Source organism: Amblyomma mixtum, chromosome 10 (genome assembly GCF_055824585.1).
Source record: "Amblyomma mixtum isolate Tamu chromosome 10, ASM5582458v1, whole genome shotgun sequence".
Lineage (NCBI taxonomy): Eukaryota > Metazoa > Arthropoda > Arachnida > Ixodida > Ixodidae > Amblyomma > Amblyomma mixtum.
The window spans coordinates 77,142,021-77,157,558 of record NC_143021.1 but is presented as its reverse complement, the minus strand read 5'-3'; the positions used below and the strand labels follow the sequence as shown (position 1 = coordinate 77,157,558).

The window sequence follows — 15,538 nt, the reverse complement described above, 5'->3', positions numbered from 1 at the left end:
TTAGCTTCAGTGAGAGAATTTAACTGGTGAGACACTGTGATCAATAGGTCTGACTGATTCAGTTTAACTGGTCTGTCCTACTAAACAATTTGTGTCCAGTAAGCCTGACTAGCAGAATACGGTAGGTTCTGGAATGGAGGGTGTACTGTTTACATTTGCATTCAATATAAACACAAGAAAACAGTTGGAAGCAATCTATTCATGGCAGCATACAAATATCTACAGAAAGCACATGGTTCACAAGGAGCGTCAAAAGATGTATAAACAAAAAGAAAAGGTTGTACGCGAAATATAAAGTGTCAGGATCTGCGCGCGATTGGAATCAATACCGCACACATGCGCAACTGTGCAAAACTGAAATTGAAGACGCAAAAGACAAGTTTTATAACCATGACATTTCGCATCTGTTAAAGAACAATCCTAAAAAGTTTTGGCGAGTTGTTAATCCAAATTACAGTTCCAACTCCTCAGTGTCAATAACTAAAGAAGGCAAGCTCCTTACCTCCCCAGAGGTAGCGGAGGAATTTAACCAATTTTTTTGCTCAGTGTTCACAGATGAGAGCCCTTTACCTTCTGACCTGCGATTTACAAAGCTGCATTCAACTATGCCCGACATAACTGTCATGCCAGAGGGCGTATCCTCTGCCATAGACCGTCTACCCGCTAACTCCGCACCCGGCCTCGATGGGATATGTCCTAAATTACTCAAAATAGCAAAACCTGCAATATGCCCCATCTTAGCTGCTATTTTTCAGCAATCCGTTGACACGAGTTGTGTTCCAAACGACTGGAAAATTGCGCGCGTCATTCCCGTTTTTAAATCTGGCGATGCTTCTAAACCTTCAAATTACAGGCCCATTTCGTTAACTAACATCAGCTGCAAATTGCTCGAGCACATACTCTCATCTGCCATCATGGGTTATCTGGTACAGCACAACTTCTTTTTTGTCAATCAGCACGACTTCTTACACGGTCGATCTTGCGAAACACAGCTGTTTGAACTGATCACTGACCTTCGTCGTGCTGTTCATGCTCACTCTAAAATAGACGCCGTATTCGTAGATTTCGCCAAAGCATTCGATAAAGTCCCACACATACGTCTAATAAATAAACTTGAGAATCTGAACTTAAATCCTAAGGTTATTTCTTGGATCAAGAGTTTTTTGGCCAGTCGGTATCAGTCTGTTAATCGGCATTCATCGTCCCTCTCCCCCATTAAATCTGGAGTACCGCAAGGGTCTGTACTCGGACCTATATTGTTCTTAGTTTATATTAATGACTTAAGTAATAACCTAAATTCCACGGTCAGATTATTTGCAGATGATTCCGTGATATACAGATAGATTACTGATCCTTCCGACTCTACTCGTCTACAATCAGACCTTAACAAAATTAATGACTGGTGCACACAATGGCAAATGGAGATTAACGCCTCAAAAACAAAAGTTGTTAGATTTACCACAATATCTAGTGCCGAACCCTGTTATTACACTTTGAACAATGTGCGAGTAGAATCGGCACCCATCATAAAATATTTAGGTTTGCATTTAGCAGCAGACCTCTCATGGAACAGGCACATCGATACAGTTATTAACAAAGTTTCCAAAACACTCGGCTTCCTGAGACGTAACCTGCGTTTAGCTAATCCAGACACAAAGCTATTAGCATACACTACATTAGTTCACTCGAAATTGGATTACGCCTCTTTGATCTGGAACCCCCATCAAGCATACCTAGTAACAAAATTGGAGTCCCTGCAAAATAAAGCCGCCCGGTTCATATCGAAGAACTATTCGCCATCAGCGAGTGTAACTGAAATAAAGAAAGCTCTAAATTTACCTCTTCTCGAAAAACGGAGAATGGTTTGCATACTGTCATTTTTCTACAAACTATATCACAGTCATTCTTCCTTTGCTTCGTACCATATCAAGCCCGCTCATTGGATATTCTCACGCACTGATCACCAACTGAAAGTAGAACCCATTTTTGCTAGAACTAATCTCTTCTTTCATTGGCCTCTCCTCCTCGCCATCCGTCAATGGAATCTACTCCCTGGCACCATTGCGTCTGCCAATGATTACGAAGCGTTTGTAACCGCTCTAAAACGTCACTTCGAGCTGTAACCTTCATATTTTTCGCATTCTTGTTGAACCACTTGCGTTTGAAGGAAACCTGAGTGTTCTTTGTCATGTGCCTTTATATTTTGAGTGTTTGATGCTTTTCAACAATGTGTTCCCGGCCAACGATATTTGTACTTATAGAAAATTTTTCTTGCTTTGTTTTTACTGTTGTTCCCCCCTATGTAATGCCCACTCGGGCCTTTAGGGTATTTGAATAAATAAATAAATAAATAAATAAATATACAAAAGCAGTGGAGGTGGAGTACGTGAGGAAACAAACGCGAGTTAATGACATCCTAGTTGAAATCAAGAGGAAGAAATGGGATTGGGCAGGGCATGTAATGCGAAGGCAAGATAACCGGTGGTCCTTAAGGGTAACGGAGTGGATTCCAAGAGAAGGCAAACATAGCAGGGGGCGGCAGAAAGTTAGGTGGGCGGATGAGATTAAGAAGTTTGCGGGGATACGGTGGCTACAACTGGCTAAGGACAGGGTTAATTGGAGAGACACGGGAGATGCCTCTGCCCAGCAGTGGCCGCAGTCAGGCTGATGATGATGAGTGCGAAGCGATCTTCATGGCAGAAAAAAAAAGCCCTGATGCCTTCACTGCTCTCCTCTAAGTTCCTGCCTGCAAAATGAAACCAAAACAAGATTACGGTAAGAAAAAGCAAAACTATAATTAAAGCACCAGTTTCACTTGGCAAAAAAGCGAGAGCACCAAACCTGACCAATATTCATAATAGAAAATTACACAGACTTAATTATAAGCCCTTTACTTCACTTACAGTCACCCTCCAGGTGGGCAGACTGTTGTGATAGACTTATGAAAAGCATGCTAGCACCATTAATGGCAAAACTGGACGTCTAGGTACAAAGGCATGCAAAGTACAACATGGATTATACGCACTTCTTGGCCACCTTCTCAATGTCGGCAAGTTTTTCGACGACATAATGGTTCATCTGCTTCGTAGCCAGGAAAAGCATATGTGCTGGTATTCCCTTTTTGGCCAGGCGCTCCCTGTAGCATTCTGCTTCCATAAAGAGAAACTGCACATTATGAACAATACAAGCAAAAGGAGACTCAAAGGTTTGGCCATGCAAGTATGCTGCCTTGCTTCTACAGCGCTGTATGTAAACTTCCAAACTGTCATAGTAGAATGCACTGTACTATCGCGCTCAATATGAGTTGCAACGCGCGGTCATCGACCAGGGCTCGTTCCGTGGTGTGCCTCCTCCAAACAGTCGCTCGGAATTCTGGGAGAAACTTTTTCCTGAGCGGGGGTGCTGTTGTTTCATGGAACAGAAGTTTCTCCCAGAATTCCGATCGACTGTTTGGAGGAGGCACACCACGGAACGAGCCCTGGTCGATGACCGCGCGTTGCAACTCATATTGAGCGCGATAGTACATTTTTGAATAAGCAGTTTGATTGCATATTGGCCATACACTTGTGCTTATCCTTTGTACATAACCTCACATTGATATTTCCAACAATACAAGCACTTATTCTATCCAATTCTTTCAACCACCTTTTCAATTTAAGTGCAGTAACAATGCTGGCCTCATTTTGCATTTTGAAATATCGAATCTGGCTAACTGAAAAATCTGCTTCAGTGTGCTTCAATTGCTGCCACAATAAGCAGAAAAACACAAACTTTGAGGAAGACAATGTTCAAAGGATTCTCACGTACCGCTCATAGCAAGCGCAAGCAGTGCAGCAAGAAAAAAGAGAACAGATTAAAACTGCCCTAGACAGCTGTAAGTACTCACCGCGCATTACTGTCACTTTTAGTGGCGTTAACGGGCACTTCCTCTCACGGTCCGGGTACTTGGGGCTATGTTTGCCTGTGAAAATGACATACTGCAGTGTGTGTATATATATATATATTTATATATATAAACAGGAAAGGGCTCCTTAAAAGCATCACCTTTCTGATAGTCAAATAGCGACAGTGCTGTGTTATTACCTTGAAGCGAACGACCCCTCAGTGCTGCTGTGCCCCAAATTGCCACCAGGAGCTCCTTCACAAACATGCTGTCTTTCTCCAACTGTTTGATTCTCGTCCAAGTGTTTTTAGCGATGCGGATCCCCTCCCCGATGTCAACCTGCAGGTATAAAACAGCAGATCTGTATGCATTGTATGCACAACATTCATTATACTCTATCATGCAAAGCGCTTGAAAAGGAGTATTTATGTTAACTTTTGGCAGTCTTAAATGCAAAATAAATTATGCCAGTTATTTTCAGAAATGAACAAAGATGTCAGTAGTTTGCAGTTGCTTTACAGAAGCAAATGAAAAGTGCATTATTTCAGCACACACCACCACCTTCAAGCAATGAGATACAGCTATTCATGCCTATTTTCCAAGTTGACAACTGCATTAAACTTTGCCCAGCTATTATTATTCATTAATCCATTATTTCAGGCTTTTGAGAAAGCATCCAGGTATACCATGTCATCTTGGGTTTCAAACAGAGGAGAATCCTCTGTATTGTAGATGGCAGCAGTCTCTGTAGCTGGAGTGGCGACTGCTGCTGAGACTGTTGCGATCTTCCTCTCAGGAGCCGGAGTTAGATTTTTCAGGGCTGGGATATTATAGAAAAGTATTGAAACAAGCACAGGGATACACATTAGTCACTATAGTGCACACATATGAATATATCACATGCATGAAGTAGCAAATGTAAGCTTTGTAGCACAGTGAAACAGCTCTGATGTCACACTGCCAGTGACTTAGAGCATTCGCGTCGCATTCGGGAGGTGCTCGGTTCAATCCCTAGCGCAGCTGGGTACCCACCAGTTTCTTTAATGGGTACAAGATTTCCAAAGGAACTTTGGTCTACGACCCTTTTCCCAAGCATCTCACCCTAGAAGAGCCGAGCACCAGGCCAGGGGAAATCTTGTACCCATTAAAGAAACCGGTGGGTACCCGGCGGCACTGGGGATCGAACCCAGCACCTCCCGAATGCGAGGCGAATGCTCTACCACAAGGCCACCGCTTATGACTTCTCCCAAACGCACACCCCTAAAGAAAGCCGAGCACCAGGCCGGGGGATGCTTGTACCCATTTTACCGGTGGGTGTTCGGCGGTGGGTTTCGAAACAACCACCTCCCGCAGCCGAGACGGGCGCTCAGACCACTGGGCCACGACTGCGGTATCAAGCCACACCCTTGTGTCTTCATATGCCCACTTCCTATCTTCAATAAATACTGCTTGTCATCGGCAACCGGCCTGCACACATGGTTTAAAATATCTATAGATATTTCTGCTGCCAAGTATACACATCAGTGGTGGCCACTGCTTTTCAGCTTCATTATGTGAATCCAGGGAGTAAAACTTGAGCATTATTTTTTGACCTCACATTCAGACAGAAATCAGACGAGACTGTGCAATTTCTTTTTTCGGACATGTTTTCACTGCAGGACAACAGACTAAGTTTCGCTTTGTCTCCAAAATTATATTCGCTTTTTATAAAAACTCTAGAAAGGGCAGCTTGCACAAAGATACTAATCACTAAGTCGGGCATCAGTTACTTTTGTGCCATACATTACGATTTCATTGCATACATTACAGTCTCCACATCGAAAATAGGCTCTTTTTAGGAAAGGAAGTGACACAGTAACTGTCTCACTTATAGATGGACACCCGCACCACGCTGTAAGGCAAGGGATAAAGGAGGGAATGAAAAAGAAAGAGATGCCACAGTGGAGGTCTCCGGAATAATTTCAATCACCTGTGGATCTTCAACGTGCACTGACATCCCACAGCACACGGGCGCCTTTTCGTGTCACCTCCATCGAAACGCGGCCGCCGCGGTCGGGTACGAACCTCGGCACTCCGGTTCAGTAGACGAGCGCCTTAACCACTGAGCCACCGCATGTACCATTTCCAAATTTGTGCCAGATATGTCTTCCTTTGTTTTTACGCTCGTAAAGCATTCAGTACCACAGCTGCAGTGCCAAACCCCATGGAACAGCTTCGTCTGTGTGGGTAACGCTTGTTGCAATCATGTTACCAAAGCATCCCAACAGTAACTCTTTTGTAGCCACTCATTTCTAAAATGTATTGGAATGAAGTTACATCTAGACAACAAGAACCAATGAAACTAATTAGTACTAAAAAATCAAGACAACATACCAAGCTCGTTCATTTTCAAAATAACTTTCTCTTGTAGTTGCTCATTCAGGCATCTCAGCTTTTGAACTTCAGCGTCTTTCTCTTCAAGCTGCTGTTTCAGGCTCTCAATTGTTGTTAAGGCATCCGAGAGTGCCCTCTGCTTTGTCGTTTCTGAATTTGTTTCATTAAGTTTTTTTTTCAATAGCCTGCAAAACACTGTCTTTGCTGGTATGTTTTCTCTTCTTAGGTTGCTATAAACGGACAAAACAGAAAAAGATTACTCAGTCTCACCGACCAGAATATGAGCCCAATGGTTTCTGTAAAAAAAGGAGGATGCATATCACCTCACGTTCTTCTTCACTTGAACTGGAATCGACGATTCGCATAAAACGGACGCGCTGTTTTTTTATTTTTTTTTCAACATCAGCTTCAGAGTCTGAAATGTTTTCACAGAGGCAGAAATAAATTGCAGGCAAAAATATTTACGGTTCTTAGATACTGCAACATGTAAAAATGCAAAAAGTTTCGTTTGGACTGTGGGACTGAATGAGCTCCCGGACATCTGGTGTTCTCTACCTCCACTGACACTACAAAATACAGCACCAGATAGATGCACGTTATTGGAGAAAGAGCACACATGCATTATTTGCTTCGCATACTAAAACCAAATTATGCATCGCATTGTTAACGACACAAAATTCCTCTGTAATATCCACCTCTGAAGGGGTGAACCTTGATTTGGACATGTTTAGTAAACTGTAAAAATTTCAGTAAAGAACCGCTTCTTAAAAGTGTACCCACGGTTCGTCTCACAACTCTATATACTCAATCAATTCAACTTTTGACCAAGGTTTAACCTTTTCCCTTAATTCATCAGGTGCATCTAGGCCTAGGAGGCTCGGGCTGAAATTGTGGATACAAGGATTCCTTCCTCAGTATGACCCATTTTTCAAGTATTACCTTAGCAAGCAGAAAAAAAAATGCCAAGTTATTTCACCCGATTTCCACTGCATCTGTGGTTATCAAACAGACAGGTAAATACGGCTTATGCACGCAACAATAGCGGCGCCATGGCATCTTAATTTTACAATTAAGGCCTGTTATTGCCCTCGCGGTCGGCCGCCTGTGTTTTCATACAGTCGTAGGGCAAAAGTTCTGCGTTGTCTCGGTAGCTAGCAAATTGGTATAACAGTGGATGGGGGCTTCAACTGTTTTCATTGACCTGCTTTGCCTGACAGAAATAATTTTTTTTCTAATGAACACAAATCCCGCAAACTTTTGTTCATGACCGCACGTGCAGCATAGCTTTTCACGCAGCTTAATCGGTGGCCAAACACAGACAAATGTCGACACCGTTAAGTTTTGTGGCGACGTGTGCATATTTTTTTAATTATCACGTATTCACTCATTCACACTACGCTATCTGAGACTAGCTGGTCGATCGTGCAACCACTGCGCATTGAAATACAGATAGTTGCAACGCTAAAACTTTAAACGCGCTCCGTAAAATGCTTCTCTCGGCTGAACCGCTCGCTTATTCGTGCTGAAATTGTCGCAGAGATTGCGTACTACAGTCCTGGTTTTTCAATACCAAGTTTGGATGATGTACAGGGTCGTCCACTCTTAGTTAGAATGCGCTAGCGCGTGGCCGCACTCTTCAGAGGGCCACCGCGTACGACAAAGTCGCTCATCGCAGCAAAGTGGTGGACGAGAAGGTTTACCTGGACGTGGTGCTTCGCGTCATCTGCCACTTTGCTTCGATGCGCAGCCGTTTCGGACGCAGTGACCCTCCAAAGAGCAAGGCCATGCGGTAGCGCATTCTAAGAGTGGACGACCCTGTACTTTCTTGATTTATCAGAATTATAACGGTCTGTAGCATTGGCGACAGATAAGCAGCTTTCGCATAGTGCGCGTTTGACGTTGAAACAGTCACTGTTTATATTTGTTGCTCTGCGGAGATGCAGTTGAAACCCCCCACGTGGATGACAAAAGGGACAGTTCGAACTTACCTCCCAGCAACAGTACTCTTGCACGGTAATAATCGTAGCTCCCGTCATCCTCAATCCATTTCACAGGATAGTAAGCTGACCTGAAGTCACCGTCGTCACTGGCCTTATATCCCCTGATGTAGTCAATGGGGACAATAGCGCAACGCTTATCGTCCTCATAGCGTACGTACGCATGCGTACCCATGGTTCTGCCGGCCTAAACAATGGGCACGAGACTGCACTAACATTTTTCGACAAAGCGACCGCCATGGCTGGCCCCTGTTACGGTGGCGATGGCGATATGGATGATTCCAAATGGAAGCGCCAAACCGGCCAACTTGCTAAAATGTTGTTGCTACACAAATTTGAATTAAACCATGGCTTTATTTTTATTCCGTGTAAAACATTTAGCTTCTAAAATTCGCACTCAGTATGTTTTCGAATGGCTAGTTTGGTTGGTTGGTTTATGGGGTTTAATGTCCCAAAGCAACTCAGGCTATGAGAGACGCCGTAGTCAAGGCCAGCCGTAGCCGTACCTGCGGCTTGCGGCACGTGTGCGGTAATTTTCTGGAAGAGGACGCACGCGTTGTTCCTATAAAGAAAGTTCGGAATCGCAATGGAGCGCCAAAAAAAGAGGCAGAAGCGAGGACAATATAAAAAGTATTTAAATCCCGACGAAACCTTCAAGCTGCCGAAATCGACGCGCTCCTGGTACAACCGCGCACTTGCAAACAAACAAGGCGTGAGTATCGAATGCATACCACATGTGTCTATCACGTGTGCTTGTGACCGCCGGGCTTCTGCCCACTGATCCTTTAAACGTTGTTACAGGAATCTTCTACAGTGGACAGCGGCAGTACTGCAAGAAACAAGCCTGTCAGTTCACAAGCTGCTTCAGGCAGCTCTTCGACGCTGTGCGGCTCATATCCTAACGTTGCAAATGTCGACCTTCACGACTCTAGGTCGCAATCACCACAGGGATGCATCAGTATAAATGAGGAGGAAAACATCCAACCATGCTCCTCCAGTGGCAGTGAACACTCCGCGGTTGGAGCAGCGCGCAGTCCGGAGGATGAACAGAATAGAGCTGTGAGAACACCATATATATATTCTTTACGTGCCATATGCATGAAGCGGCATCGGTCTGAAAAAAAAATAATAATAATGGGCTCTCTTCGTTGGCGTTGCATAATCCTCCTCGCAGCGCCGCCCCTCCTTCGCTCTAAGGGTGTGTTCCTCGCATTTTCCCGCTTTCGGTTGTTTACTGGATGTTTCTATTGCACTGATCGGTGCACCTTGTTTGAATTATTCGCACCAGAGGAAAATAAAATTGTGTGCAGTTGACCTACTGCTTGCCACTGTCCTAGAAGGAATGAATCCAGCTCTCAAAAAGTCTACAGAGAGAATAATGATGCTGCATGTAGTTAATTTCATTCCCGCTGCCTTTGCTCAATGCATGAATTAATTTCTTGCCTTTTCCCTCGAATGCCGAATGCAACACTTATCCGGCAGTTCCTGAACGTGGTAACATTTTCGCGGTATCAGTGTAAGTTCAACGTGGGAAACCCAAGTCGCTGCTACGAATAATTCAAACAAGGTGCACAGCTCAGTGCAATAGAAACATCCGGTAAACAATTCAAAATGGGAAAATACGACGAACACACCCTTAGAGCCGAGGAGCAGGGACGGCGCTGCGAGGAGGGTTATGCAACGCCATCGAGAAAAGAGCCTAATAATGCGTATCTTGCCAAATTTTTTTAAAGGCAGTTTTGATGTCTTTTATTTGTTTTTTTTTTAATTTTTCCCCCACCTGTATGCAAAATGTGAGAATCCTTGTCTACAGCAATTGAGCGTGTGCTTGAAGTGGAAGTTTAATGCAGCTGCTTTGCTATATCGGTGGCAGTGTGCTTGTGCCTGCATGGTTTATGTGCATGTCGATCTGGCTGCGCTCAAGCTGAAGTATTATCTCTAAAATTGAGGTTTCGCTGCCCTTCATCTGCACAGCACCACTCGAGCATTTGAGACATAGTAGACCTCTGTGGTATTTCTTTTAGCTTGCGCCTGTTTAAATGTTATTGTTTTGTTAGCACTGGTTGCTATTGCCAAGATGGGCGTGAAGGTCCAAGGTCCATCAACCTGCCATTCTTGTGTATTATACAGTTTGCACAGATGTCATCGGCCGCCATGTTTCAGACCACGTTATATAACCTACATGTCACAACCCGCTCTGGTCTAGACTGTGAAAGCTAGAATTAGCGCTCAGAGGTGGTGCTCGTAACGTCCGTGAGTGCAGCATATATAAACCTGTATTGCTGGAAGAGTGCATCCTGAATATTGATGATGAATTCCTTATGTATGCAGAAACGTCATGCCACCAGTGAGAGCACAAGCCAAGATGCAACTGGTGCATTTCTCTCTCTCTTCAAGGACATCCTGTCGTCAGTGCTAACTGTGACAGCAGGTGATATGCTGTTAATGGTTCTGAGGTATGCACTTAGGGCAAAGTTAACATATAGTGCTCTGCTGAGCCTCATTGATATGATAAATGGTTTTTTTAACCACCCTGTCCTCCCCCAGTCGAAGCACGCGATGAGCAAGCTTTTGCAAAGCACTGGGACAAGTATGAGCTTCCATTATTATCGCCCACACTGCATGGTATATGTTGGCGAGGCAGTAGCAGACATTCCCCTGGAATGCTCTGTATGTGGACATTCTTGTGGGTCATCTGCCATGGCAGATGCACCCTTTTTTGTGCTATTAGACCTTCCCTCACAGCTCTGCAAGGTGTTACAGAATTGCAGCTTTCTCGACCTGACTCAGCCACTCCAGTCAAATGGCACGTTGTGTGATATTTACGATGGCATCATGTACCAAAACTTCGTTGCTGCTACAAGTCAAGTTGGGCACAGAATCAGCTTCACATTGAATGCAGATGGCAGCCCTGTATTCAAGTCGAGTGGTACATCAATTTGGCCTATTCAACTTATCATTAACGAGCTGCCACCGACAGAAAGAATGAAAAATTTGGTATTGGCAGGTCTCTGGTTTGGAAGAGACAAACCGCACATGGGCATCTTTCAGGGTGCCTTTGTGGAGGTTTTGAACAAATTATCAGAGGGAGGATTTGAACTTGAACATAAAGGCAAAAAACAAAACTTCAAGGCCTTCTGCATTTGTTGTGCAGTTGATTCTGTGGCCAGGGCCCCCATGCAGGGTTTGACACAGTTTAACGGCTACTACGGCTGTAATTGGTGCTTGCATAGAGGGGAGAGGGTTGGGCGGTCAACAAAGTACCCTGTAGAAGAAACAGACACTGCTGAAAGGAGCGAGGAGCAGATGGTGTCAGACATGGAGAGGGCAATTGTAGAGGAGAGACCTATTAATGGCGTAAAATCTTTCTCCCCACTCATCAACTTGCAGCAGTTCAATATAGTGTGGAGCTTCGTTCCTGACTATATGCACTGTATGCTGTTGCGAGTGGGGCGGCAGTTTCTGAATATGTGGCTTGAGTCAGCAGGCTCTCCATTCTACTAAGGTCGCTGTCAGGCTGCAGTAGATGAAAAATTGATGAGCATCGCACCTCCCAGAGATGGCAAGCGCACGCCAAGGCCCACAAAAGAAAGGCGATGGTGGAAGGCAAAAGAATTTGAGAACTGGGTGCTCTTCTATAGTGTGCCTGTGCTGGATGGCATTTTGGACAGGAAGTACCTGCAGCACTGGGCATATCTGGTGGAGAGTTTGCATATCCTGCTGGAACACAAGGTGTCACTTCCTGACCTTGCTCATGCAGAGAGTCTCCTATTGGACTTCCATGGCCGCACTCAAATCCTTTATGGAAAAGCAAGCATGACTTATAACATGCACCAGCTTCTCCACATTGGCAAGAGCGTACGGCACTGGGGTCCATTATGGGCTCACTCTGCATATCCGTTCGAGGCAGGGAATGGCACCTTGAAGGAGGCTGTCAAGGCTGCCAATGGTATTCCTCACCAGCTGTGCCGTGTGCTGCAGATTGAGGGAGTAGTTGATACATGCCTGAAACTTTCTACCCATGAAGGTGCCATTCAGTACTGTGCTGCACTAGATGCAGTACAAACCAATAAAAGTGTGTTCATCTCTGAGGGGTTGCGCTTCTTTGGCCGAGGAAGGCCTTACGTGCCCTCTGCCAGCAGTAGCACCTTAACTGAAGAGCTACAGGTAGGAAACAGTGTTGAATATGCTCGCTTATGTCATAATGGTCGCATATTCACTGGTGAAAGCTATGCCAGAAACAAAAAGACAAATAACTCTGTGGTGCAGCTGTTGAATGGCACTTTTGCTGTTATTGTAAGCATCATTAGCTGTGGTCCCACGTATGTTCTTGTGCGCCCACTAAAATGCAGTGTCGTGAAGTATGGCACTGTTGAGTTGAACCACCTGTTCAAAGTTCTTTCATTCACAAGGGACCTAAAACTTGTGCCATTTTCTTCAGTGAGCAACATTTGTGTTTTTATGGACGTAGGAAGTGTGTTTCTTTCACCTATAACTAGCTGTTACACTCTTTAGATGATTGCTTATTGCTGGTTTGGTTTGATTTTTGCGGTTTAATGTCCCAAAGAGACTCAGTCTATGAGGAAAGCCGTATTGGAGGGCTTCGGACAATTTAAACCCCCTGGAGTTGTTTAACGTGCACTAACATCACACAGCACATTGGTGCCAAGCGTTTCGCCTCCTTAATCATTGAGCCACCGTGGCAGGGTCTTATTGCTGGAATCTAACATTTTGCAACTGAGCGATGATAGAGGCCTTAGCGTAGGCTTCTAGATTTTAAATAATTTTTTCATTTGGGAATTTTATTTTGTTGTAGCATTGTACAGATTGCGGGCTATGTGTGCCCACCGCAGTCAAAATACGACCTGAAATGTAATGCTAAAGAAAATGCTTTACGCACCATGCTGCCTTGTAGGATCTAGAGTCTGTATAATGGAACAGTGTACCATAAGACAATTACAATATCGGTGGTAGTAAAATGGGCAACGAAAAGGTGGAATTTGAGGCATGCAATGAAAGCCCGAGGGTTCTGCAGAACCCATTGTGAGAACCGCTAAGATTAATACAGTTCCATTGTACAAGAGTTGAAGTCAGGCTGAAATGTGATCCATTTAGCAGAGCATCACAGTTTATTCTGTATTGTGTAACACCTTGCACACTGATTAGGTTAGGTATAATTGTGAAGTGTCTGTTATATTTTAACTGATGGATATTTACATGCTGAGAGCTATTCTCTGAGCTGTAAGATACAAGTGTTTTGGAATCGTTTTCAAACACTTTACATTCTTTAATTTGCGCTGGTATCACAACACACGCAGTTTTGTGTTTCATCTCCACTGAAATGGTGCCACTGCTGCTAGTGTTTGAGTCCATGACTTCGTGTTGAACAGCCATATACTGTGGCCATTGAGGAACTTCTGCAGATGTGAGGGTTTGCAACCCAACACTGTTGCTAGTGTACCATGACAGCATATGGTAGTAATATTGTCCCAAAGCAATGCTGGGCTTGAGATATGCTATGCCTAATGACTGCCTCATATTAATTCAGAGCAAGGGATCTGTAATGTGCACAAATAGCAATCCTAGCAGACTCACAAGAAAGACACATTACGTGTTTCAGATATGTGTTGTCGCATTGTAAGCTCTGTCGAATGATTCCTACCAACTTTCTGTCCTCTCAGGCATATTTTTCCATCATTTAAAGTGAGTGTGCTTGTTAAGTACTGCAGTGGGATGCCTCAGGGACTACACTACTGCAGGAAGGAAAAGCATGTTACATAACTTCTGGAAAATATTTTTGATTGCTATCACACACACATAGTCACTGGCCTCTAGGAACTGTTGGCTTTCATCTCAGTGAGACTGAGTTGCATAATTTGAATTGAAATGCACATGAACTTTTTGGTACTCGGCCTCCATGTGATTGGATGTCCATGTACTGGATTAATATTCAGTAGACACATATCAGAGTTTGTATTACGACTTGCAGGTATATTTTTCTTTGGGATAGAATTCTTATGCCAGTAAGGAAGCATTATTGCGATTGTATTCGAATGTTTGTGTTATAAGTGCATATCTCAGACCATTTTGACTTTATGCCTTTCATCAGAATGTGTGGTTTGCTTGTAGCCTTCCTCTGTGTGCAGTGCACTTCAGCTATACTTTGCCCTCCTTATGAAGTAAATAGCCAGGGACAGATTTACGAGGCGTGTCCAGAAAGTAAACATACAAAGGCCGAATACCAGAACCGAAGTGAAACCTAATTGCTAGTGCACCTAATTTGCATTTGGCCGAACTATGAGTTTGGCGCATGATGTCCTGAGTTGCCTATATGCCATAAAACCCAGCACAACACATTTGGCTGAACTACGCACATCGACAGTCATTTTTTTTTCATGAACTTCTGTTTTGACAAGAATTCACGGCACCACTTTGCCGCATTCTCCTGACTCGTTCAAAAAACCGCACAAACCTCTGTGAATGTCCACTGGTGGTTTGCCCCTTGTGTGCAGAAAGCATATCATGGATTGGAACTCATATTCTTCAGGATCAGTGCAGACATTCCGAATTGTTGCTACTTGACCAGACGCTGGCAAAACACTGAAAACTGGTGGGCAGTAGAAATCTTGTGGTCCAAGGTGTAGGGCAGTGCTGGCACCCCTCAGCTGTCTTTGTAACTTGGTGGCTAGCACGCAGGGTATTGTCACTCCTCGTATAGTCCTATAAAGCTCACTGCGGTGGCAATGGAGGCTGTCCACCCAATGGCATCTGCTGCTTGGTGATATTCCAGTTCATCCCACTACACTGGGACACCTGCCAGCCACATAAAATTTTACACTAGGGGGTTTTATGATGGCATCGGTTGGTAGGCCTTTTTCTGAAAGGCATTTGCAGCTTTGTTCTCGAGTTGTGCCTGGCTCTAGCAACTCTTACAGCATATGTGTGTAAAGGGAGGGAAGGGGGTAGTACGTCTGCCATGAGTCTCGAACTTTGACAAAAAGAATGGGGTCCATTGTATCTCTCTCATGGCAATCTCACTTTAGGAGGGGGCTTGCCCCCCCCTTTCCCCTTCCCCCCCTTTCCTTAATTTTCCCCTGATGTCTTCATAAAAACGGTAGACACAGTGTTGATAAATCCAGCTGTAATTTTCATTATTTCAATGTGGGCCTTTTTTGGGGTGCTGTATGTTTTTTATCTTGATGCTGTATGTATGTTTTGCATCTCTGAAAGTCTTGAGTAATGTTTTTGTTCCATAATTTTTTATGCTTTCTCGTGATGTTTTTCG

At 44.2% G+C, this 15,538-nt stretch overlaps 1 protein-coding gene, 1 long non-coding RNA gene and 1 pseudogene across 2 annotated transcripts; 2 read left to right on the top strand and 1 right to left on the bottom strand.

Moving 5' to 3' along the window:
* Positions 1-2,975: 2,975 nt before the first annotated feature.
* Positions 2,976-8,428, bottom strand: LOC149326189 (BEN domain-containing protein 5-like). Its single transcript, XM_089564494.1, has 6 exons — positions 8,245-8,428; positions 6,257-6,406; positions 4,570-4,703; positions 4,084-4,222; positions 3,887-3,961; positions 2,976-3,146 (listed from the first exon to the last, which is right to left on the bottom strand). The coding sequence occupies exons 1-6, from the start codon at positions 8,426-8,428 to the stop codon at positions 3,016-3,018; spliced, it is 813 nt and encodes a 270-aa protein (XP_089420620.1). The 3' UTR covers positions 2,976-3,015.
* A 331-nt stretch (positions 8,429-8,759) lies between these two features.
* Positions 8,760-10,635, top strand: LOC149326188 (uncharacterized). The gene is made up of 3 exons (XR_016286586.1): positions 8,760-8,965; positions 9,055-9,312; positions 10,585-10,635. It is a non-coding gene; the product is annotated as an uncharacterized LOC149326188 (long non-coding RNA).
* Positions 10,636-10,651: 16 nt separating this feature from the next.
* Positions 10,652-13,682, top strand: LOC149326187 (uncharacterized; annotated as a pseudogene).
* Positions 13,683-15,538: the final 1,856 nt, after the last annotated feature.